General features: G+C 38.3%; 1 protein-coding gene across 1 annotated transcript; it reads left to right on the plus strand.

The window, feature by feature from the left end:
* Positions 1-1388: 1388 nt before the first annotated feature.
* Positions 1389-24585, plus strand: znf408 (zinc finger protein 408). The gene is made up of 9 exons (XM_014998320.2): positions 1389-1802; positions 3362-3611; positions 5939-5997; positions 7072-7241; positions 11234-11805; positions 12507-12716; positions 13201-13324; positions 15040-15273; positions 17544-24585. Exons 2-9 carry the CDS (start codon positions 3366-3368, stop codon positions 18032-18034), a joined length of 2106 nt encoding a protein of 701 aa, XP_014853806.1. The 5' UTR covers positions 1389-1802; positions 3362-3365; the 3' UTR covers positions 18035-24585.
* Positions 24586-26506: the final 1921 nt, after the last annotated feature.

The raw sequence follows: 26506 nt of genomic DNA on the forward strand, positions 1-26506 counted from the left end.
TTCTGATAATTTTCCAGAAAATATAAAAGTACAGATAAGCTGATTAAAAAGTACAACACTAACATTTCTACTTGAGTAACAAGAAGTCCTTCCTTCTAAAATACTTTAAATATTGAAAGCAGTAGTACTTGTTGAATGTATTTCCCCAATGCAACTGTCTAGAATATCATTACGTATACATAATATATTACGTATGTATATTTTCTTTGTTAAATCAAAAATGTGTAATTTTAAATAGATAAACTTTTTATTTATTTGTGACTTTCAGCATATTTCTGGGCACAATTCAAACTCTCCACTTATGGCTAAATTTAGACATATAAACTTTACATTTTATACAAAAATAAGACCTGAAAATTTTCCTGAACAGTGAAAAAAATATGGGAAACTAGAAATATGTTGGATTATTTTGAGCCATATAAAAGAAAAATATGCATATTATATCTCTATTGATAAAAAAAATAAAGAAAATATACATATATCAACTTTTATAATATATACAAGTATATACCTTAGACTACATACAGTAAGGACATTTAATTGCCTGAGTGACTGATCAAATTCATCCAATAGTAAAACATAAATATGTGTTGGAAAGGAAAACTGATTCAATAAATTGTTGAATGAGAATAAACATAAATTTTGCTTGTGCAACATCCTTTCTGCTGCTAAAGTAAGAATGAAATCCCTGTTTTGTGTTAGTGGAACAGCATCGCCAGCAACTCCCTGATGTTTTTGGAAAGGATGACTAAAACACCTTTCACCTGTTTGCCTGCGACTCAAAGCGTTACGTGTTCCTGCAGCAGCAGGTGGGATAAGCAGACAGCTGCCTGACTCATGAGAATAATAAAAATATGGTGGATTTCTGTTTGTCTAACAGGCGGGGTTGGTGTCAACGTTTCCTCTACTCTGAATGGGCTTTTTTTAAGGATTTCCAGCTGTTAAAGGTCATGACAGGAAAGGTGTGCAGCAGATTCACCGCAAGGTAAGATTGTGGAAAGATCAGAGAAACTGCAAAAAATCCAAAAGCTCTAACTAAAACCTGACTTTAATTTATTGCTGCTAAATGTTGATAAAAGAAATAATATAAATATAAATAAAATATAAAAATAAATATAAAATAAATAAGTCAAATAAAACAAACTAAAATTGTAATAAAACATTTACAAATATTTTCCCTTCAGATATAGAAGTTATTAAATTACTTATTCAGATTAAAAAAGAAAAAAGTTCTTTTTTGGGGGCGGGGGAGGAATTTACTTATCATAAATGATAGTACATTTGAATCTATCTATAAAAACGACCTCTAGATGGCAACTTTGTTGCATCTGTGGCCGTTTGTATTAGTTTAATTTACTAATGTGACCAAAATAATGCGGCTGGGGAGACCTAAAAGTGCTGACATGTATATGAAACATATCTTTTGTAAATTAACTCGTTAAAATTAAATTACTGGATTCAGAACACTACCAGTTGTATGTTATAGTATATAAACCCAATGTTGTCTTTTTTAAAATAACTTTTATGATGAAAGAATCTAAATAAAATATAAAATGTGCTTAAACTAATATATCTATATTTTTAGGACGATAACTGACCATACATCAAGCAAGTACACTCACATTTGTTTGTAACGGTTGGGCGGAACTGAATAAAACAACCCATGTTTCCGACCGGACTTCCGCTGATTTGTTTTTCTTTGCTGGATAAGGATAGCTTTCCCAGAGTTAATTTTAACGGATTTAACGGTGTTTTTTTTTAAAACAAACACCACTCGACTCAAGACACCGATCACATTTAGTGTATGTACAAACCCATTTGTTCCTAATCTGATTTTTTAAAACCGTTTTTCTGTCTAGAATATGAACCGGTTAGCCTTCGCTAACCGATGCTAAACTAGTATTATGTTCATTTCTATAAACTCCAACATTTAGTTTCACCGCCAGCTTTAGCGGTTTATAAATCGTTCCGATGTTTATTGAATTGATTTTATGAATATTAGAAATCATAGAACCCTTCAAAATAAAATTGAGTTTAAACTCATTCGAAATACGTTTAGCATCATGCTAACAGGTTCATTTCTGTTGGTCAGCTGTGAGTTTCTCTGAGTTATGAGCTAAACTAAATGCAATCAACACAATAATAATGGATTATTTGTGTGTTCTTTTTTTAACCCAGTGGAGCTCCAAATGTGCCACAAATAAGTCATTAAAATATAACTTAAATGCGTCCATTAATTAATAAATTTTCAATAATAAATAACTAATAGGGATTTTTTTGGTCTCCCAAAATACAAAGTAAATTTAAGGAAAATGTTACTAGAAATATAAATTTAATACAGGAATTTGCATATCTTACTGTTCCCTTATGCTTGAAATTATCTGTATTTTAGAGTAGGGGTGAAGCATATGGTTTTTTTTTTTTTTACAGGTAAACCACAATTTTTGATCAAAATTTCCCTACACACAAACTTAGCTATGAAGCAGAAATATTTAACAGTTCAGTTTGTCTGATTAACAAATTGTTTAGGAAGTTAAACTAAGTTTATGAAAATACAAGTGATGGAAAACAATAGACAGAATGACTTTTAATATGACGTCTTTGTGTTTGTGGTTCAGTTACATGTTTACTCACCCTTAATTTAGATCTGTGCTTCAGTTTTGGCTCTCATCATTGTATATTTTGACAATTAAAGTCAACATATTTAATTTGAGTTATTCACCACCGGCTCCTTTGTTGTGGGGAAGTAAATACCAAAGGATTTCAGTAGTTGACTGAAGTGTCTCACCAATAACAGTTAAATACATTTTGCTGTAAACTGTGACAAGGCATTGAAGTTAGCAAAGCACTGGAGCCACATGCCAGAGTTTAAAATAACCAACTGAAGTTGACAATGTTATTTAAGTTAAATCTATTAAAGTAAGTCGTTTTGTTTGTAGTTCATGTTAGTCTGGATTTGAACTAATAAAGATCTTGAAAAGAGCTTAAAAAACTTGGGTTAAACTTAATTAAATTATTTTAATCATTTTAAAATGTGTTTTTATTGTTTGTTTCAAAACAGAAAACCAGATATGATGAGGACATGATGCATAAACTCAGCAGCTGTGAACTTATCGGCCTTGGTTCTAAGAATAATCCAGGCAGCTCAGGTCTGATCCTCTGTCTTTGTCCCTCTGCTCTGAAGGAAAGTCTGATTAGGAATTTCACGCTTTGGTTTTCACTGAGGAGCTGAGCTTCAAAGCTGCTGAAATCCCGATAGGTGGCGATAATCTGCTCCGCTTGTTATCCTGTTCCAACGTGACAGGCACAATCTTAGTTGAATAATAATTAAAGTCTCTGGTACGTTTATTTCCCTCCCCAGGTGAATGGCCCGTCTTCTGCCTGATCTCGCCTCCTTCCTGTCCTCGGTTCTGCCCCGCGGCTTCGCGTTGGGCCCTTCGCTGCTGCATGAAGGCAGCGTGGGGCTTTGGTGGGTCGGTGGCCCGCTGGAGGCCGGAGCCCCGCTGGGGACGGAGGGCGACGCACCGCGGGCCGCCAGGACGCGTTCAGACCCGCTGAGCAGTTCCTCTGAAAACGACCAATCAGGAGCTGCTTGTTCTGAGGATGAGCAGGTGAAGCTTCCTCCTCAAACATATTCAAACTGTTTCTGTCATTCAGAAATGAGCTTCAGTTGCTAATTTACTTAATTATTAAAATATCTTAAATGTTTATTTGACGCTTTGTTTCAGGTGGAAATAAACAGAGTTGAATTTATTTACTTAATTATATTTACTTGAGTCACTGTTGTGAAAAAAATACTTCTAGGAGTATTTTTATTACGCTGTAGTAATTTTATTATGAAGTATTTCTGTGTTTTGTTCTCAAGTAGTTCCTTTTTTTTTGAAGGACAATTTTGTTTACAGAGACTTAATTAATTTCATTTGTTGTTTCTGTTACTTTGTTTATTAATTTGTATATCAATCAATCAATGAAGTTTATTTGTGTAGCATATTTGAGCAACAAGGCATTTCAAAGTGCTTTACATCATAAAAACTCAAAAATAAAACGTCTGTTTTATAATTAACAACTTCTATGACAATTTATTGTCCAGAAAACTTTATCTTGGCAAAATCTTATGATTATAAGAAATTTATAATAATGAAAAATAAACAATAAGTGGTAGCATGTAGAAATTAAATAGGAGGGGTCCTAGGACAGAGCCTTGTGGTTGCCCAGGTGTGATTTCTGCCCATTCTGATGAGAATTTACCTATTAAAACAAAGAAATTCATGTTCTTTTGGTAAAGTTTGTACCATTTAAGTGTTGGAGCAGAGAGTCCTATCTGTATGTACGCTGCATTAAGTGTCTTTTGATCCAAATACTGTCACTTATCCTGATAGATTGACAGATTCTGCAGTTAATGTCCATAGATAAAAACCACCAGACGTGTCAGTGGTGGTTCTGTGAAGGAGCTGCTGAAAGGAACCACTTTCCTCTGACGAATGAAGCTGGAGTTTTTACCCCTCTCCTTGAAATTTCCCTCATTCTTCAATTAATAGCCTCTGTTTCTAAACTCTAAAATCTTTGTATCTGCAGCTGACGCCCATTAAGCTGCATCACATGAAGAGATTCGGTTTCATTCAGAGCTCCTTTCATGGATGCAATCCTTCACAGATTTTCCTCATAGTGAGCATATTTTAAGGCCTATAAATAAGAGAAGTAGTGAACACTTTGTATCAAAGATGCTGATTATTGTCTGCCTGTTAAATGGCCTGAATCCTCCATGTCTGAGTGACTTCGAGACATCAGCTACTGTCAGCCTTGAAGTTCTTCATAATGGCGTCTCGGTCTGGTGCTGGTTTGCAGAAGGAACGAACGAACTGAGAATCACTGCGCTCAATTAATCTCTGACCCCGTGGGAAGATAACGAAATTGTCCTTGTAATTTTCAACAAATGTTCTGCTGAGAAATGTACAAAGAGACGCAGCGAGGCATGAAAAGATGAAGCAGTGATATGTTTTCAGAGAGGCGCTATTCAAAGCACAAACGATGTGGACAGAAATTACTGCTGGTTATATTTATACCGATGCCTAATAGTCAGTCCAGGTGTGAAAAGTCATTAAAGAGATTAAAAGTACCAGATTTAATGTAGCAAAAGGAACATTAAGAGAGAGAAGCTTTGGGTCAATTTCTAAGGAAAATAATAAATGATTGTCATGGGAAATCTTGGTTTGATTAAACTGCTGGATTTTGGTTTTAGTTGAAGTTTGAAGTAAAATGCATGGACTAATTTTTCTGCATCTGTCAGCTGACATCTAATTCTGGCAAGATTGGTTCTAGAAACCCATTTAGGATGGGATTCCTGGTGTTTGATCCACTCTAATCCAACTCCAGTTTGTTTGCCTAGAAAGTCTGGTTTGTTTGGGGAGGTGTGAATGCACAATCGAACTCTGGTCCACATACAAACCTCGGTCTCGATTCGGTTGAAGTGAACTCTGGTGCCGTTTGAATGCATATGTGAACACCAACCGGACCTGGAACCACTCCAAAAGCAGGAAGCAGGCAGTTTCTTTCAGTGGTTCTGGGTACAGCGCCCCCACAGGCGAGGAGGGGAACAGGTTTTTCAAAGGCTTTGACTCAAAGCAGTGAGAAAGAAAACGAAGCAGCTAAAAATGTTGCCACTTGTGTCCCCTGAACCGAGTCTTCTGAGCTCTTAAAAACACGTCCTGGTCATTATCTCTAGAAAAGTACTTACTAAAATGACAACTGAAAATCAGTCACTAAGAGATCTTTGTAGTCTGAATAACTTTTTGGGTAAATACAGCAGAGTATCATCAGCATATTGAGTAATTTTATTCAGTTTTGTCTAATAGTTGGCAAGGGCAAAGCATGTAAAACGATCTGGTCGGAGCATAAATAATAATAAATACTTATTTATTATTATTTATTGTGTTTATAGGCACTGATGGGGGGACCAACCACTCAGGAAGCTCCTGCACAAAGAGCCACATGGTTCAAGTAAGTCCACACAATAATACAGTTTCAACTCAACTAAGTGATGCAGATTCTACTGAGAGCAAATGATTAATGTAAGACATTTTTATTCTCTTTTTCTACCTACTTGGTCTCATATTTGTTGATTGTTACCAGAGATGCACCGATTCAATATATCTGTCAATGTAGATCTGGTATCAGTGACAATAAGGGCAGATCTAATCAGTCTAATTCTATGCTTTGTGCTCTGAGCGACATCATGCTTTATTATTTATTTTACATTATATTTAGAATTCATAATTACATTTCTGAACCATTTGAAAGGTTTGTTACAGTTTATTTCTGCGTGTTTGACCAAAGTAGTCGGTCTTTGTTTTAATTATTGCAGTGACTGGACAAATTAAAGTTTAGTTGTTTTACATGTTTGATCAAGCTTGTGAAGCTGCTGGTGCATTTAAGAGAGCTGTACTGGTGCAGAGTTACCAATTTCTGTGTTAAAAAAACAAAACAACAGCCGTTTTTCTGAACCGGGTCAGTGTCGGCTGATACTGGGCCTCAGATATCGGTGTCGAAAGTGGAAAAAAAGTGGATCGGTGCTTCCCTAATCGCTACTCCTGTCAAAGCTTTGAACTTTGTGTTTCCCTCGGATGCTAACCTGATACTTTTTGGCTCTAATTTGTTTCTCTTGAACCCCAGAATAGTGCCGACTCAACACTTTGGCTCAGCGTTTCAGCTTGAGCTTTTTTGATGCTTCTGTTAACTTCAAACTCCAGATTTTAATTTCTAAGAATGACACATTGTGTCACTGCTGCAGTCTGCATATCATCTGCTCCTCTGAGGCGCCCTGATTAAAATCTGCCCCAGTTTTCTTCCCCACAGAGTCTAATGGGGAACAATATAATGCACCACCATGTTCCTTTGATGAGCCACTTAGAGACATAAAATAAATATTTATCCTGATATCCATACAGCCTGCTCTTCTCATAATATGGACTGTTCCTCCCATGCCATCGGCGGCCTCCTGCTGCGTTTCATTCTACGGATGCTTTCATGCAATCGGAGCTGCATTCAGTTTGCCACCGTTTGTTTTTCCCTCAGCTTTGCCTGCCAGGCGCGATGCAGGGCCCAGCAGAACGTGGCGGTGCGGTGCGCCTGCGGAGGGTTGTGTGACGATGCGTGTGTGGGTGTGTGTGTGCGTGCGTGTCAGGACATCCATCCGGGAACGGAGCTGCTGGTGTTCGACGAGGCGCTGGGAAAAGGTCAACCAGGTGAGTCCAGCGATTTCACAGCTGATTTATAACCCCAGCTGGGCCTGGCATGGCTACACATTTTGCTGGACGATAAATTGTCCCAGAATTTATTGTGATGAATAACAATATTGTTGTTTTGAGACCATTTTCAAGAACTCTGATGCTGATTGCAGAGTAAAAATGCAAGGACAGATTCTATAAATAAACTTTACATTCTAAAGAACATTCAACACTGGAACTGTCCGAGATTTTAAATATCCAAAATAAATAAAAACTACAGAAACAACAAATAAGATTAATTATGAAGTCTGTAAAAAAAAAAAAAAAAAAACTGTCCTTCAAAACATAAGAAGATAGTTGAGACCAAAGCAGCAGATTGAAGAGTTTTACCATCCAGTCATTGGTAGAACAAGAAAAACAATAAATCATGCACATGGAAATAATTGTTTTATTAATTAAATTAAAAACAATTAAATTAAATTGGGACTGGGCTAACACTGACTAGTTTTAGGTCAATCGGCCAAAACTGTAGATTCAGTTTGTCCTGGACTCATTTATCATGAGGTGAATAAAAGTTTTTCATTCCTTCACATTACGGCTCTGCGTTTGTATCGAAGGGCCAGAAAGTTGCTCCGTCTCCGTTATAAATATGTACAAATCTTTCTGTTAATGTAAAAAGAAAAAGTTAAACTGCGACATTTCCATTAAATAAGACATGAAGTTAACAATGATTTATTGTTTTTCTCTTTTCTCTCTTTTACCAAAAACTGGACGACTAAAGTCTTCAGTCTGCTGCTTTGGTCTCAACTAAACTTTATTTTGAAGGACCGTTTTGTTTACAGAGACGTCATAATTCATTGTGTTTGTTGTTTATCTATTTTGGAAGTTTAAAATGTTCCAGTGTTAAATGTTTATTAGAATTTAAAGTTTATTGATCTTTGAGAATCTGTTCTTGCAGCGTATTACCTGAAAATCGCCTCAAAACAACAAAATTATCATTTATCGTAAAAATAAAGTTTTTATCATGACAGACTTTTCTGTGAGAAATATTTATGATCAAAGTCTTTTGTGTACGCAGAGTGAGCTGTGCTTCATATTTTTAAATGATGTATTTGGTTTTAAATAGAAACATTTAAAGTTGGCATCAGACGACCATCTGGTCGCTTCGCCTCTGAAGTTGTTTCAGTAAAGTTTTTAGTGCATTTTCAGTCTTTAATACCCTCAAAAAATTAATTCACCGAGAGATTTTCAACACAACTGGATGCTCAATGATAGCAATATTAAGATTTAAAATCAGTTTGCTAGTCAGCAGGATTAAACCCGAAACGAAGATGAAATCTGGAGATAAATAATAGTCAGGAGGAATAATTTCATTATCAGATAAATGAAAACTCAAGCAAGAAAAGAAAACCATTAGGGGGCGTTTGTCATGTTAGAATTGGACGCTCTCCAGCTCTGATAATCCTTTATTGTTTCTGCTTGGCGGAGCTTTTAAGTGCTGCGATTGATGCGACGATGAGGAGGAAGAGCCCTGCAGCAGCGCGCGGTGGATGTCTTATTAAACTGGCTTCCCTCTCTTAGCACGCTGATTCAGACACATTGGGACTGTAGATCTGAAAAGTGTCTTTAAAAACAATTGGAAATACTAAATTAAAGATAAGACGATAGGCGGCGGATGGCTGCAGGGAAGTCATGTTGGATTTGAAAAGAAAAGTGGAGGGAATAATAATAATAACCTGGTGATGAAATGAGCTTTGAAATGATGAAAGAATGAAAAGAAGAAATGAAACTCAATGCAAACATTAGAAATCCGTTCTTAATACATCTGCTTACAAAATAAACATTTTATTTGATGAGAGGGTTGAGACATAGTTTAATTCACAGAAGCAATAAGTTTTCCTAATTAACCAATTATTAAACTAGCAGTAATCAAAGTTAATTGGCGGCTCTGTTTGTTGTTTTGCTTCATGAGCACAGAAACATCCAGTGGCAGGAAAATCATCAGGAAGAAATGAATAAAATGTCCCCTGCAAAAGTATTCAGACCCCCTGAAATCATTTTGTTACGTTACAATCATAAACATTAATCTGTTTCATTGTGATGTTATATTGCAGACAACACAAAGAGGTGAGATGAAGTAAAATAACTTTTAGTTTTGAACTCCACAAATCTGATCTTTATGGAAAGGAAAGTAAACATGTGGAAGATGGTTTCCTACTCAGAGGAAACAAAAACTAACCTTTTAACCTGAATCTCTGAATACAAATTTAATCTCAAAAACAGATCATAAAGCGAATTACCGTATTTTCTGGAATATAGAAGTATAAATCACATCATGAAGAGGAAAAGACACGTAGAATCAGTCCAGGCTGTAAGTGGCAGGACCAGACCGAACTACGAAAAACAGTGAGAAATACGGCCGAATATTTTCATTCAGAAACGATTATCTGCATCAGACTGAAGGAAATACAAATTATTTGTTTGAAACTTGCACTCTGCGCCTCAGCCGTTTTTAGCAAAGTAGTGGAACCAGTTCTGGATAACAAAACAATAATAAATATTGGATGGTAGCATTTAAATGCAAGGAAATAAAACCACTCCAGACCTCGCATTTGTACGGAAAAGGATTAGGGTCACTGAAAAAGTTACTTTTTACTCTGAATTCAAACTATTTTCTCTGAATTGTGATTTTTTTCAGAAAGTTCAGACTTCAATCTTCTGAGATTAAAAGTCAGATTTTTTTATGTGGTCTTGATTCTCTTCTATACATTTTGACGTTTCTCAGTGGATTCACCTGTTGCAAAAGTGCCAAAAACACTGTTATTACACAGCGTTATGCTGCAACGAAACCTTTGCACCTTTCTCCCTGCATTACATTGGATTCGCTGCTCCATCTTCACTGATGTAGCAGAAAATCAGACGCAGAGCAACAAAGAAAACAGCCTGGAGCTGCAAAGAGCGGAGCGTCCTTGAAAAACAAGGAAGGCCATTCTGCACATTTTTATGTGGAGGAAATTTGTCCTTGAGATTTTCATTCATTTTTAATTTGTCAGAATTGTTAGGAGTCTCCAAGTGAGGAAATTATAACAATGGATCCCTGTTAGCCAGGAAGCTGCTCTTCAAAATGAGAAACGTTTGACAATGAAATCACTGAAATATTTAATAGATCTTGCAGAAATATTTAAAAAATAATTACAGCTCATATAAAGTGTTGATTCGTTTATAAAATGTATAATAATTAACCATTTCAGTTATAAGTATGTTGCTCCTAAATGTCTTCTCCTTTTAAAACCTGACTTCTGTTCAGCTTTTATGAGAGTTAATGTGAATTTAAATTGTTCTTTAACTGAGCAAAGAAAAAACTTTGGAGTCTTAAGACTCCAAAGTTAGTCAAGTTTTGAATATATAGTGTTTATATGAGTCCTGCTAGAAAAATTCAATTAAACAGTTAAAAATCTGTATTGTATTTTTTCTGCGTATTTTCCTTTATAGCAATCAAGTTCAACAAAGTTTATTTGTATTGCACATTCCAGCAACAAGGCAGGTCAAAGTGCTTTATATCACTAAAACATAGGAAAAGCATCAGAAACTCATAATCACCAGTTGTGAAACCAGTAACAAGCAGTACATTTTGTCAAGAGCCTTCATCAAAATCATCAATTCATATCATGTATCCTGGTCAATGTTTCAGTTATTATTAATCAAAATCAACTGCAACCAGGTGGGTTTTAGTATAGATTTAAAGGAACTCACTGTTTCACCTGTTTTGCATTTTCCTAGAAGTTTGTTCCAGATTTGTGGTGCATAGAAGCTGAATGCTGCTTCTCTGTGTTTGGTTCTGGTTCCGGATGCAGAGCAGAACCAGAACCTGAGAGGTCTGGAAGGTTGATTCAACAACAGCAGATCTTTAATGTATTGTGTTGCTAAGCTGTTCAGTGAACAGAAGTATTTTAAAGTCTATTCTCTGTAAAATGTTTTGTAAATGACTAATGTCTTGTTTTGTTGGACAGATACGAATATGAAGCAGGAGCCAGAGAGCAACAAAATAAAGACTCTGGGAGAGGAAAGGCTCAAAGAGAAGAAGAAAACTCTGCAGGATGAGGAAGAACATTGCAGACTGACTGCCAGTGTCATCAAACCTCGTCCTTCCCCTCAGAGGAGGATGAGGAGGAGGAAAACCGTCCCATGTGAGCCGAACTCAGACCGTGAGAAAGAGCAGGACAGGTTGACAGACAAACCAAACCTTCCTGTTCCTCCGCCCGTTCGCTCCAGCTCCCGTCTGGCTGCTAAACCGCGGCGGTTTCACAGCATGTCCGCCGGATCGAAGCACCATCCTGCGTCCGACTCATCCAAAACCACCAAGGGACAAAGCAAAGACTCGGCCGAGGCGCCCGAGGTTTCCCCGGCCGCCGGGTGGTCAGAGGTCAGAGAGAGACGGTACCGGTGCTCCAGCTGCGGGAAAAGGTTCTACCAGCTCGGTCACCTCCGGAAACACCAGTTCAGCCACACAGATGAGAAACCCTTCCGCTGTCGAGACTGTGGGAAAAACTATACCTCATCGGAAAGTTTCAGAGCCCATCAGGTAACAGATACAGAAATTATGTCTGTTATATTTGTAAGTTTAAATGAAACTCACGGAAAATTAGATTTAGCTTTCTGCTTTGAAGCAAAAGAAAACAAAACCGACATCACTCCACTGTGAGTTTTTGCATGTTTGTTAAATTAACACCCCGTCATTTTACACAAATGTTATATTTTCCTGTATTTCTCATTTGATTGTTTTTTGTTCTCTTGCCATTTGCTTAATAAAGTTTCTTTAAACAAAGTCAAACAAGGATGTGAGGAGTGGAAATGGACCAGCTGCGTAAACAGACTTCAAAATTAGAGCATGAATATAAATGTCTAATGACATGAAAAATAATTAAATCTTCAACACAAATATTGAACTTTATTCAACGGAAGTTTACAAAACAGCTAAATAAATTAGAGTTTGAAATGAGCTCTGCTACTATCACATTAGAGGAAGTGTTCCCTCTACTTTCTGGAGAAAATATACGGAGAAAATATGATGCAAACATCTATATCATAAAATCACAATTAGGTACATTTAAGTTTGCAGTTGACACAAAGAAACAGGGTGTGAATACAAGGCAAATCTACCAGTAATCAAAGACTGGATGAAATATGTGATTCTGAAAGAAAATCAATAGTTTTCCTCTGGATGATTCTCTGTTGTCGTGTCGGAGAACAGAAGAGGTGCTAAGACAAATGATTTGTTTCTAGTTGAGTCACAGAGGTGAGCGGCCATTTTCCTGTCCTCACTGTGAAAAGACGTACGGCCTGAAGCGAGACCTGAAGGAGCACCTGGTCCTGCACACCGGAGAGAAACCCTACACCTGCGAGAACTGTGGGAAATCCTTCGCACGACGCCCCTCGCTGCGCGTCCACCGCCTGCTGCACTGCAGCAGGAAGGTCTACATGCTGTCGCCAAAGGTAGCAACAATCAGGATGGTTTCACCTGCTGCATTTCCATCACAAATATCCACAAATCTTTGTCTATATTCTGCTAATGCAATTTCATTATTGCATTATTATTTAGTTCAATTAAATGAGAAATAAAATTAAAATCACATGAATTAAAATAATTAAAAATCATGACAGCTGCACATTGACTAACAAAAAAAGATATAATCCTGCTACTGTCGTCTTCATCGTTTCCACCAGAAACATCCAACTGTTGATCATGTGATGTGAAAAAAGTGTTTCCACTGCAGCTTTGTGTCTACAGTGGAACAAACTTTCCAAATTGGTGTGTTTCATTTTAGATCATTTATTTTTGCAATTTCAATTTGTGCAACCCTACGGATGCATTTAAAAGCAGCTACTGACGCCTCTCCTGTTCTGTTCAAATGAATTTGAATCCCAGCTTGTTTATTCCCAACCAGCCTCCTGACCCATTTTGTCTCCTCTCTCCCAGGTGCAGTGCTCCGTCTGCTCCAAGCAGCTGGCCAACCCCAATTCCCTGAGGAACCACATGAAGCTGCACACCGGGGAGAAGCCGCACATCTGCCAGCACTGCGGGAAGCGCTTCAGTCAGAAAGGTAACGCCGGCTCCGCAGGTGTGATGCTGCAGCTGCGGCCGGCTCTGATCGCCTCCGTGTCTCTGATAGCTGGGCCAGATAAAGGCTCTGAACGAGGAGAAACCAACGATTTGATGAAAAACATTTAAATAGTTAACGTTTGATTTAGATACAAGATTTATACACAGTCAGGAAGTTTTTCTGATTAATAATGTTCCAGATCTGGAAAAGTATGGAAAGAAACCAGATTAACTACAAACAACATCCATCCGTCCGTTTCAAAGTAGTTTTGTACAATAGGATATTTCTTTAATTAAAATCTATTTTCCTCCGATCGAGCAGCTTTTTGTTGAAGGCTGTAAATGTTTGTTTTTTGATGAGCAGACAGCAGCGCTGAGACTTTCCTGGAATAATGTGTCTGTAATTAGCTGCTGCCCTCCACATGCACCTCATTTTAACGTGTGATGAATCATCCCAGGTCATTTTCTGTCAGATCAGAATAATTGAACTGATAAGTCTAGACAGTCAGCTCCTTTTTAAAAACCCTCACAAAGGCGTGATCATTTCTGTTCTCAGCTCTTAACTCACAGAAATTGTTTTTTAAAAAAGAACGACTTGGCAGATATTCTTAGCCTTCAGTGCAGACATCTGTTGACCTCCTGGCTCTTCTTTGCCTGAATTATTGTTGGATTTTCATTCCTTTTTTTCTTATTATGTTAAACAAGAGGACATGACTGAGGTTACCAAGTGACGTTGCCATGGAAACCGAAGGACTCTTTGGGAAATAAGTGCTTTTAGTGTGAAATCTGATTTCTTGCTTGGAGATAGATTAGTGAAGATTTGATTTGGTGCCAAATTAGCAACTTTACTGATTTCTCTGATGATTTTCAAAATTTCTTGGTGACCTTTTAAATTAGGCAGCCAAACTTAACTACTATAAATATGGGAGACTTTAACACAATGCTGTTGTAGATGGAAAAAAGGAGTAAAATTCCAAGATAAAAGTCAGAAATTTCCAGGGTTTTTACTAGAAAATTTCAGATTTTTTCTCTCTGAAATTTTTGAATTTTTAAATTCAGATATTTCTGAGTTCTTCTTGAAAATTTCTGAGATTAATCTCTGAATTTATTTGGGGGGTTTTTCTCGGAAATTTAGTCCTCTTCTTTTATTTTTTTTTCCTATGCACCAGGCACTGTCACAGGTAACTCATTTTATGTACTTCATGTAGATATTTTAGATCTTTCCCTTATTTACTCATAGTCATTGTTAATTATGCTAATTCCAGAGGAGTCCAAATAAAAAAATTGTGTTGAATTGAGAGCATTTCTACGCAAAAAGATCAGGGCCAAATTCACAAAGAATCCTAGCCAAAAGTTACTGCTAGTGACAATTCCTAAAATTTCTGAAATCCTAAGATTTTTCTTAGAAAATCTTCAATTAAACTTTAATTTAGTTTTTAAGTTTTATATATATTTCTTTGCCCACAAGATCTCTGTTGTTACAAGAAGTTTGGACATCCCTGCTTTATGTGGATTCAGTTATCATTAAGTGGAAACTTGGACCAAACAGTTTTTTCTCTTTTTAGTTTCAGAGGAAACTTCTTTGATCAGTTCCTGCCGTCTCCCATCCATCAAAGAGACAGCACTGATTGCTGGTTTTTTTGGAGGCTAAAAAACCAGTTTCACATTGTTGGACAGATGCCTCTTCATTCCTGCCTTCCTGTCTGTCGGCCTCAGGGAACCTGGAGAGCCATCTGAGGGTTCACAGCGGGGAGAAACCGTTCCACTGCCCTGAGTGCCTGCAGACTTTCACTCAGAAGTCGGATCTCCAGCGGCACATGTTCACCCACACTGAGGGAGGGTTTCTTTGTAGCTACTGTGGGAAATCTCTGAGGGACCCCCACAGTCTGAGGTACCACGAGCGGCTGCACACCGGAGAGAGACCCCATCGCTGCTCAATCTGTGGCAAAGGTGAAGATGTCACTCTGAACACAATCAAACAAGTTCTGCATGTAGAGAAAAATCATCTCATATCTTCTTCCTTGTTTTTCTGAGCCCAGATTGATTTTCCTTCCTCTTTCAGAAAGAACAGTTTTTTTATGTTTTATTCTGGTTGTCATGACTCCAAACTGAAAGTAAAGAGAGTCTCAGGCTTTTGAAAAAATAAGAGATTTCTAACAAAAGCTAAAAAACGATCCACATTGTTGCTGTAGCTTCATTGTTGAGGTGAAGGTTGATTATTAGCAGGAAACTTTGAAGATCGAGGTGTTTAAGATGACATGAATCCAGCAAAAGAACATTTAAATGTGTCACCCTAATCAGACTCTTCTGATGTATTTAAATCTTCAGTTAGCTTTCAGCTCCATCCATCATCTGTTTCCACCCAGCCTGAAACGTAGCAGCCAGGAGGATGAATAGTTTTCAGCTGAACTGCATTTCAGTTTTAATACTGAGGCTTTAACAGTGGATTAACACACTCCTGCTAATCTGCTAATCCATTAATAGCAAAACTAATTTATCGTTTAGCATTTTTGCTAACTTTGCTAACATTTGTCGCACTTAGCTTCCCTGCAATATTTTTAAAAATCTAAAAGCTAATTTACATCATTGCGTTGTTCCAGACAGTGGTGGGTACACTGCTTGGAGATAATCCATTATTAGCGGCTAATTTCTGTGTAGCGCTATTCCTAACTTTGAAAAAGAGCACTTAGCTTCCCCAAATATTTTTTTTTCTAGATAAATGCTAAACCACAAGTTTACTTGATTGTTTTGTAAACTTTCAGTTGAATAAAGTTCAGCATCTGTCTTGATGTTTTGGTTATCGGCATTTATGTTCATGCTCTTACTTTGAAGTGATTGTTTCCGTTTTCTCTCCCTGTGGTCTTTTTTTTTTTTTCAAAATGCACGCCACACTTTCCAGATTTTTCTTTGTAAAAAATGTGAAAACCACGAATCATTCTTAAGACAACACTGTAGTTCAATCACATAACCAATAAAATACGATGAAGATTGTGGTTGAAATGTGACAAAATGTACTCAGTGGCGCCCTCTGCAGGTTATTCTGCGTCATTTAGATTAGTTTTATTACCAAACCATCTGTTTTTGGTTTTCATGACTGCAGGCCTCAGATTGACATCTGCACACAGACAACTAGATTTATAAGCACAAGAGTATTGTTCTTATAAAAAATGTGTGAAAAGAAAAAATGTGAACGACCTTCAGAAAGTTAGGAACGCTGCTGATCAGCACTGCTTTAGCATAAAATATAAAGAAATTAGATGCAACTTGAAACTTCCTCAATGTTATTTATTGTAAAGATGTTATGTAGCTTATATCTTAAAGCTTTCAGAGACATTTGCATACATTTTATGCCTCAAGTTTGTCCTTTCATCATGGAGTTAGAGGAGTTTCAGGGCGGAAAAACTGCAGCTGAGGCGAAGCAGCGATACATGAGTTGATGATAAAGCCAGTTGGGGGCGTGAAGCACAAACCGGCACAATTCCCCGACCTCTTCCTCCTCCAAGCAAGCGCCGCCGTTTATCTCGCCCAGCAGGCTGCAGACGCTCTGTCCTGCATGCATGATTGGAAAGCACAAGCTGCTGATGACTCCGCACATGTTCACAGATTCTGTTCATCAAACGTTCATCAGTAAAAGAAAAACTTGTCTGCTGACTTCACTGGTTTCATTAACAATAAAGTCAGAAGCAAACAAGATATTTTCTGCCTAACGTGCAGAAAAAGCTGGAGAAAATAGATATTCCTGGTCATGGAGACAGTAGACTGTGGAGAAATATATATTTTTGCTTTTGCTTTCCCTTATACATGCGTTTTTGTCAGTGACGATATCAAGCAATCAAATAGAATATTGTCCTGTTCTGTGATAGCTGCTATAGCTAGTAAAAGAAATATATGAATGAGAAAATTCTTGTAGAGAACAAATCAATTCCTTTTTTAATAAGATTTTATTACTTAAATACTAAACGATTCAAACAGCAATTTAAGTCTCAAGTTTGAGATTTGGAAAAACTTTAAGTGCAGAAAACATGAGAATTAACATATTTAATCTTCAAAAATTAAAAAGGCATTGAGGCATTAGTAAACATTGTCTTTTATATTAAACTAAATTAATTAAGATTAGGTTAGACTAACCAATTAATCAGTTAATCAGATATTAAAATAATTGTTAGTTGTGGTCCTATAAAGCAAAAACTTTTTCACCCCACTGTTTGTTTCCTCCTCAGGCTACACCATGGCGACCAAACTGAGGAGACACATGAGGTCTTCCCACCTGAAGGAGAAACCGTACAGTTGCTCCTGCGGCGCCTCGTACACCTTGAAGCAGAGTCTGCTTCGGCACGAGGCTCAGCACCGGCCCAAGACAGAGGAACCGATGGCTTCGGGCTGCGGCCACCTGAAACCGGCCCGAGGAAGACCGAGGAAGACTGGGCTTCATCTGGAGACCAGAGGAAAGGATGAGGCACGGGAAAAAGACGAGAAAACGGTGAAAACATCAGAGACTGCAGGCGACGTCCAGCACACCGTCATTTACGTCCACACAGACGAGCTGCCTGCAGGGACGCAGCCGGAGCTGGTGGAGGTGGTGCTGCCTGACGGCGCGGAGCAATGCATTCTGGTCCAGGGGCAGCAGCAGCTGGGAGAGCTGCTGTTCCTGCAGGAGGAGCCGGACGGACTCTGCAGCGTGGCGGAGACCGTGGAGATAGACACGGTGTAACCCGAAGCCGACGATCAATCAGGTGATTGATTAATGAGATCCACCTTCCATCAGCCGACCTCGTCTGCATTTAAACTCGCTTATTAGGGAAAATTGTCCTTGAGCAACCTTCGTACGACAGATGTGAATGAATTAAAGCTGATTAACTGCTGATAATTCTGAAAAATACTCACAGTTTTCATTACCCAATGAAACCATCCATTTTCTGTACACCCTAATCCCAGTGGGGTCGGGAGGTGCTGGTGCCTCCAGCCAACGTTCCGGGCGAGAGGCGGGTCACCTGGACGGGTCGCCAGTCTGTCTCAGGGCAACACAGAGACAGATTGGACAAACGACCATGCACACACACCTAGGGAGAATTTAGAGACCAATTAACCTGACAGTCATGTTTTTGGACTGTGGGAGGAAGCCAGAGTACCCGGAGAGAACCCACCATGCACAGGGAGAACATGAGAACCTCATGCAGAAAGACCGGGACGGGAATCAAACCCAGAACCTTCCCTTCCTGCTGCAAGGCAACAGCTCTACCAACTGCACCACTGTGCAGTTCCCAACAAAACCAATAAAAAAGAATTTGCTTTGCTGGACTGAGGGCGAAAACGGGTCTTTATGTTTGTAAAGGTTGCAAAGTGTTTTACATCATAAAAACATCATACAGTCACCAGTTATTAAAGCAGCAAAAAACTGTACATGTTGTCAAGTACTGTAATCAAATTAATCAATATACATCAAATATATTGATCAGTGTTCCAGTTATTATGGATCACAGGAACTCTATCAGGTGGGGTTTTAGCCTTGATTTCAGCCGGTGTTTCGACTGTTTTGCAGTTTTCTGGAAGTTTTTTCCAGATTAATGGAGCATATCTTGATATTTCTGGGAATCTTTTAATCCTGAAAATGTTGTTCAGGTGATAAAAGGCCGACTTTGTAGATGAATTTATGTGTTTCTGGAGGTTTAGGTCTGAGTTTTAAAACATTTTTATGTAATTTATTCCTAACTATTTCTAAGTGGTGCTGGTCAGATGTCCGACCATTTTGTCAGATGTGCCAAATAATAAAAATAGAACATTTTTATTACTTTTAATAATACTTATGTCTATTTTTAACAACAAAACCAGGATTTGGGTGAGTATTTCTTTTTAAAACATTAGTTGTGTTTTGTTGTGGTTTTTATTATTTTATTAATAAAATGCAGATTTGAGTGAACTCTCATCTAAAAGATCATGAACATTTGTCAAAAAGAGCAAAATCCATGATTACCAATAGATAAAAACTTTTCATTGTTTCTAAAAATTTTCATCTCAAAAGAATATTTCAATCTATGAATGAGTGGAAAGACTTTTACGTTTTTGTTCGTAGATGTTTTCCACCCAATCAGACTGAGTTTGATCTATTTTGCAAAGAGGAAAGGACTAAAAACTTCAGTCTGTAGATGTTTGAAGGAGGCGGAGACAAAGTTCAACTGGGCTGAACATAAATATTTGTATCAAATAAAATTCAAACAAAATACTCAGACATTTGTGGTTTCAATGTAAAAACTTGGCAGTGAATAGTTTCAAGGTTGTATGTTTGGTTTATTTTTAAATAAACCTTTGACTGCTTTATGTAGCTCTCAGAAACTTTCTGTCAAAAATAAACGGGCCTAAAATAAATTTAAAAAGACGTCAGTTATGTTCACATCTGCTCACCTCAGAAAAGCCAAGCAGATGGAAATCTTTTATCAGATGCAGATTACACAACTTCTGCATCAAAGTCTTTTCTGTAAATGTGGAAAAGGCTCGTCGTGATCTGCAGCGTTGAACCCTCTTCCTGCTGCACAATGACAAACACTCGGCGAAAGCTCTCCAGCCTGAAGGACTCCTGACGGCAGGGAGAAACCTGCAATTAAATGCCAGTCTTGTTCAGGAGGACCTTGTTTCGAACTGCAATGGATTTCATGTGTTGCATAATAAAGAGTCCAGCGAGTGTTATTTCTGTTGCACAAAAATGCGTGAGTAGGAGTTGAAAAAAGGATCGCTCAAGGATATTGTTCTTTGAAAATAAAATAAGAAATGCAAATCAAAAGAAGCTGCACACATTGGGTCTCTGTCGGGTTTCAAGGCATTCGCCATGTAATTGTGGTTTCTCTGTGTGGAGACTGAAGCTGCAACTCATCTCTCCAGTGTCGGCTCTCGCGGGAAATATCGGCAGTAAAACTAAGCAGCAGCCAGGCAGAACGTAAAATCATTAAAAGAAGGATCATTTAAATTCAAGCCATTCTGGAACCAACTACTAGAAAACTGCAAAACAGCCGAAACACTGAGTTCCTTTAAATCAAGACTAAAAACCCACGTTTAGAACTGCTTTTAAATGATAATAAATGGAAAATTGACCAACATATTTGATCCACGTTGATTATTTTAATGATGACACTTGACAAAAATGTACACTGCAAAAACCCAAAGTCTTACCAAGTGGTTTGGTCTCATTTATAGTGCAAATATCTGAATGGAAATAAGACAAAAATAACTTTGACTTCAGCAAGAAATAACAGTTTGTTTCAATCCAATAATTCCTGAATATTAATGGAAAAGTTTCAGTTTCATCGGCTCTAATAACATGAGATAAACATGTTGTTACAAGTGAAATAATCTTCCATTTGGAACAAGAAGTTTATGTTTTTCATCAATATTAAGGAATTATTGAGTTAAAACAAACTTCTATCTCCTGCTGAAGTTATTTTTAAATTAGTTTTGTCTTATTTCAAGAGACCAAATACTTGGTAAGATTTTGTGTTTTTGCAGTGTAATGTCTGTGATTGGTTTTCACAGTTGTTGACTATATGGTGTATTTATGATGTTTTCATGATGTAAAGCACTTTTTGCTATACAAATAAACTTTATTGATTGATTAGTAAATCAGGGTTCTTAAAAATTTTTAATTCAAGTATCTAAAATAAAGGCATAAAAATATTTAAATTTGTTTAAAAAATCTAAGTTGGCCTTTAATTGCAGGTGTTAAATTGTGATGCAGCAGGAACATCGAATCCTGTTTGTATTTCTATCGTCATTCATCTCATCAGTCTAAACTCTGGGACATTCACTCCTGTGAAAACTGGCAGCTGTCGTTCATGTTGAGAAATTTCTTCCTCTCTGTGTTGAATAATTCACTTCAACCGTTTTGGATCTGGCCTTTTAGCAGCGATTCATGTACGATCACCAAGTGTGTCAAATCCTGCCAACAACGCCAACATCTCTCAGGGGAAAGAAACAAACTTTTTGTTTGAGGAAAGGAGCTGGAAATGCAAGTTTATTTGTTTTTAAAAAGCATTTTAGGTAGAAATGTATCTTTCTAACTGTGTCTGAGATGGAGCTCTTGGGTTTTTTGCAAGTTGTCTGATGTAAGATGATTTTTTTTCTCACAGTTGTGAACAATCTTTCACCTTTTCACCTTGCTCCATGATCCCTCCCAGACTGATCAGAAACATTTGCCGTCGTCTTTCCATCCTGGGAGAGTGTCTCAGACTTTCCAGCCATGCAATAACATTTCAGCCTTTAAAGGATGTATGTAAAAAGTTGTATGTCAACAGCAATAATCTAGTGCAGCTCTCATCTAGAAAAAGCTATTCTACAAAACGGCCTTGCTTTTACAGCGGTAACATCTCCGATTGTTCTCCAGCTGTGAGGTTAACGGCTGAATAAAAACAGGTAACCAGTTCTGCATCATCACCTCAGACAGCAGCAGACCCAGCCTGACAAAAACCACCGAAGGCTGAAGGGCGAGCCGCTGGACAGCCTGAGTGTCGGTGCAAAACGAGCAGGTTTCACCGGCTAACGGGTGTCTGACGCACAGAGACCAGAAAACATTCAGTGTTGTTGTGTTTGTCTAAAGGAAGAAGCGTTTCATCCAATCAGGAGGTTTTATTCTGATTAGCTCATGGTTCACCTCAGCAGAAGGAAATAAAATGCAAAAATATCCTAATCGTCACCCTGATTGGGTGATTTACCCACAAATCAATTGTGATCAGCAAAAATTAGATTTTTTCTCAAATTACAAAAAATTATAGTTTTATAGTAATCAGTATTTTTGACATTTATACTGTTGCTGATGTCAAAACGGCTTAATGTTTTTAATATGGATGAACTAATGTAAACACTAGAAAAAACTATTAGAAAAAAGTAGCTTGGCTTTGATAAGTTATCCTTAAATGAAAATATATATATTTTCTGGTAATTGGATCTAGAATAATAAGAAGTTGCATATAAATGGAGTTGAAAATAAAAAAATGTATACAAATTTTTAGGTATAACTTTCACATTGAATATATTAGAAATTTTACAAAACAATTGGCATATTGCTTAAAATAAAAAATTTAATAAATGTAAAAAGCTTGAATATTACATAATTATCCTTTGTTACCCCCTATGTACAAATAAAACAACTATTGAGAGAGTAATTAAATTACAAAATAAAGATATTAGGTTTATTAATAAAGTGGAATATGATGTAAAGCACAAATAAAATTTTACTGAGTAACTAAAACTTTTTATTCAAGGTAATACTTTAAAATTTAAAAACACTATAAATAAAAATACTGGATATAATGTATGAAGCATTGAACAAAGTTTTCCTTCTGGAGTTCAGAAATTATTGAAGATAAGAGAATAAAATTAATTTTGAACTGCTGATGTTTAGCTTTAAAATCTTAGGAGTTTAGATTTAGTGATAAAATAATTAATTCTGCTTCAGCAGTGCAGTGGGTGTTAGCAGATTTTTGATGGTTGATTAAATTTCCTTTGACTTGCAAAGTTTTTAACATATTTATCTAACATCTTAGTTTTAATAAACCTTTGCACAGAAAGCAAAGTTTTGCCTCCAGAGTTGCACTGTAAAAACCTCCTGTGGCTGAAAGCCTTGTGTGGGAGTGGAGGCTGTTAAAGCTGCAAACTAAAAGCTGCAGAGCTTCAAATAGTTGGAGAGCTTCGGTTACTTTCCTCCAATAACCACACAATCACGTCCTCTTCACAAAGTGGAGGGTCAGTTTGTGGAGGTGAGAGAGACAAGGCTGCGGCCATCACTTTATGCATTTGTAACCACCTGTAATACCTTCATGGAACAAAAGTCCAGAGGAGTCAAGAGATGACAGGCTTTACGCCTCGTACTCAGTTTGCCAGCAGAAACATCGTCAGAATGGGATGAGTCCTGCGTTTCTCAGAGGAAATTTGATTCAGGGTTTCAAAGGGGCGTCATGGTTGGTAGCACTGTTGCTTTTCTGAAAATTAAAGGTTTTACCTTCATTTTTAAAAGCATTTTTACTGAAGGGTTTTGAACATTTTTTTCTATTTTTGAGTGTATTTATCATATTTTCTGCTGATTACTTTCAGATACACCCAACTGAGTGCAGGTCAGCCAGTGGCGACCCAAAGGGGGGACTAAAGAGGGCCGTGGCCCTGTTGAAAAATGCTGGTCATTCCCAAGAATCATGTTTGGTTCATACAACAACATACAGAGTAATGTTCTTCAATCAAGACATAAAAATAAAACAAAAATAAATACATGCAACGTGTCTATACATATGTATGCATAAACCGTTGCATGTCATTGTTTACATACAGAAATTTTGCACATGCACACAATGCATATTATATCATACATCCATTTTATTAACTAAATGAAACCTGGAGATGTAGGTATTATTAATTTAGCACAGTGTGCTGCAGCAAAGGGAAAAATAATGCAGAAAAATTGTTGAAGAACAACTCACTTGTTCTTCAACAAGTGAGTTGAAGAACTCACTTGAGTTGCGTAGCATGCGTAGCGTCGGCAATGCGTAGCATAGCCGACGCATAGCTTTGCGTCGGCTATGCTACACGCAGACTCGTTACCATAGCAACTGACTGACAACAGTTCCACTAGCATGTCAGAATTCAACACCCTAAAAAAACACAAACATCTCCCACATAAAGAACAGAACAGTCAGTCCATCACAGTTTTATGTTTTTAGGTTTGATGTTTATTTTACTATTATTAAGTGGTCACTGTGGTAGATTAACTAGTGCTGCTATTAGCCAAGCTAACACAGTGGTGGTTGATTAGCTAATTTAAACCCCTGCTCTACTGATGATCTGTCACAGTTGGTGTGATGGTTATTTTATTTTATTAACTGAACTGAAGCACATCTACATGTTAAGGTTGTCATAGTCAAGCTAGCATAAATGATCAACTTCCCTCTTCCTTGCTATTTTTTTTTTCTTAATTAAAACTTTTCCTGACTTTGTTATATAGTAGTGTTAACGAGTAGCAGCAAAGGACTGTTTTTGTTTTATGGGTACATTTGAGATTTAGCGCATTATGTTGATAACTTGACAGCTGAAACCACTGCCAGCCATCATCGGCTAGCAGTTTGTTTTTATTGATCCCCAAGGACAAACTGAGGAAATTGGATCCAAAATGTTAAATATTACAAACATATCCACAAGTGATTTATAACACAAGTGTTGAATATTCTTAGCAATTTTCTCGTATATATATTATTTTGGTCTTTGAAATAAAAATGTGTCGGTGTTAATTCATCTCAGTTTCCTGTTTGTTTATAGTCACAGTAAAAAAAAATTCCCCTCTCACCCTCCGGGGGTGGTCTCTTTCATCCTCTAAGCTCGGGTCCTCTACCAGAGGCCTGGGAGCTTGAGGGTTCTGCGCAGTATCTTGGCTGTGCCTAGAACTGCACATTTCTGGACTGAGATGTCTGATGTTGTTCCTGGGATCTGTTTGAGCCACTGCTCCAGTTTGGGGGTGACTGCCCCGAGGGCCCCGATGACCACAGGCACCACTGTGGTCTTCACCTTCCAGGCCTTCTCCAGTTCCTCTCTTAGGCCCTGGTATTTCTCCAGTTTCTCATGCTCCTTTTTCCTGATGTTGTGGTCACTTGGTATTGCTACATCCACCACAACGGCTTTCCTCTGCTCTTTATCCACCACCACAATGTCCGGTTGGTTCGCCATTACCATCTTGTCTGTCTGGATCTGGAAGTCCCACAGGATCTTAGCTCGGTCATTCTCCACCACCTTTGGGGGTGTCCCCCACTTTGACCTCGGGGCTTCCAGTCCATATTCTGCACAGATGTTCCTGTACACTATGCCCGCCACTTGGTTATGTCGTTCCATGTACGCTTTCCCTGCCAGCATCTTGCACCCTGCTGTTATGTGCTGGACTGTCTCAGAGGCCTCCTTGCACAACCTACACCTTGGGTCTTGTCTGGTGTGGTAGATCTGAGCCTCTATTGCTCTGGTGTTTAGGGCCTGTTCCTGGGCGGCCAGGATGAGGGCCTCCGTGCTGTCCTTGAGTCCAGCTTTTTCCAGCCATTGGTAGGATTTCCTGATATCAGCCACTTCAGTTATTTGTCGGTGGTACATCCCATGTAGGGGCTTGTCCTCCCATGATGGTTCCTCCAGCACCTCTTCCTCTGTTCCCCATTGTCTGAGACATTCGCTGATCACATCGTCCGTTGAGGCTTTGTCCTTGATGTATTTATGGATCTTGGATGTTTCATCCTGGACAGTGGCTCTCACACTCACTAGTCCTCTGCCTCCTTCCTTACGGCTCGTGTACAGTCTCAGGGTGCTGGATTTGGGGTGGAACCCTCCATGCATGGTTAGTAGCTTCCGAGTCTTAACATCCGTGGCCTTCATCTTCCGAGTCTTAACATCCGTGGCCTTCATCTCTTCCATTGGCCAGCTAATTATTCCGGCAGGGTATCTGATTACTGGCAAGGCATAGCTGTTTATTGCACGGATCTTGTTCTTGCCATTGAGCTGGCTTCTCAGGACTTGCCTTATTCGTTGGAGGTATTTGGCTGTGGCTCCTTTCCTTGTGACCTCATCGAGGTTGCCATTTGCTTGCTGTATTCCCAGGTACTTGTAGCTGTGCTCTATGTCTGCTATTGTTCCTTCTGGGAGTGAGACCCCTTCTGTGTGGACGACCTTCCCTCTCTTTGTAACCATCCGGCCACACTTCTCTAGTCCGAATGACATCCCAATGTCAGTGCTGTAGATCCTGGTGGTGTGGATCAGTGAGTCGATGTCTCGCTCGCTCTTGGCGTACAGCTTGATGTCATCCATGTAGAGGAGGTGACTGATTGTGGCCCCATTCTTAAGTCGGTATCCGTAGCCAGTCTTGTTGATGATTTGGCTGAGGGGGTTCAGGCCTATGCAGAACAGCAGTGGGGACAGAGCATCTCCTTGGTATATGCCACATTTGATGGACACTTGTGCAAGTGGTTTGCAGTTGGCTTCAAGGGTGGTTTTCCACAGCCCCATCGAGTTTGCAATAAAGGCTCTTACAGTCCTATTGATGTTGTACATCTCTAAGCATTCAATGATCCAGGTGTGTGGCATTGAGTCATAGGCTTTCTTGTAATCAATCCAAGCGGTGCACAGGTTGGTGTGTCGGGTTTTGCAGTCTCGGGCGACTGTGTGGTCTACAAGGAGTTGGTGT

The sequence above is a fragment of the Poecilia mexicana genome, unplaced genomic scaffold (assembly GCF_051168715.1).
Source record: "Poecilia mexicana isolate PSO_F unplaced genomic scaffold, ASM5116871v1 scaffold_3, whole genome shotgun sequence".
Taxonomy (NCBI): domain Eukaryota; kingdom Metazoa; phylum Chordata; class Actinopteri; order Cyprinodontiformes; family Poeciliidae; genus Poecilia; species Poecilia mexicana.

Excerpts from the sequence above, each read along its gene's own strand:
- znf408 (XM_014998320.2), top strand. The coding sequence starts at position 3,366 with ATGGCCCGTCTTCTGCCTGATCTCGCCTCCTTCCTGTCCTCGGTTCTG. Across the intron at positions 7,242-11,233 it reads GCTGGGAAAAGGTCAACCAG|ATACGAATATGAAGCAGGAG; the intron begins GTGAGTCCAGCG and ends TTTGTTGGACAG. Across the intron at positions 11,806-12,506 it reads AAAGTTTCAGAGCCCATCAG|TTGAGTCACAGAGGTGAGCG; the intron begins GTAACAGATACA and ends ATTTGTTTCTAG.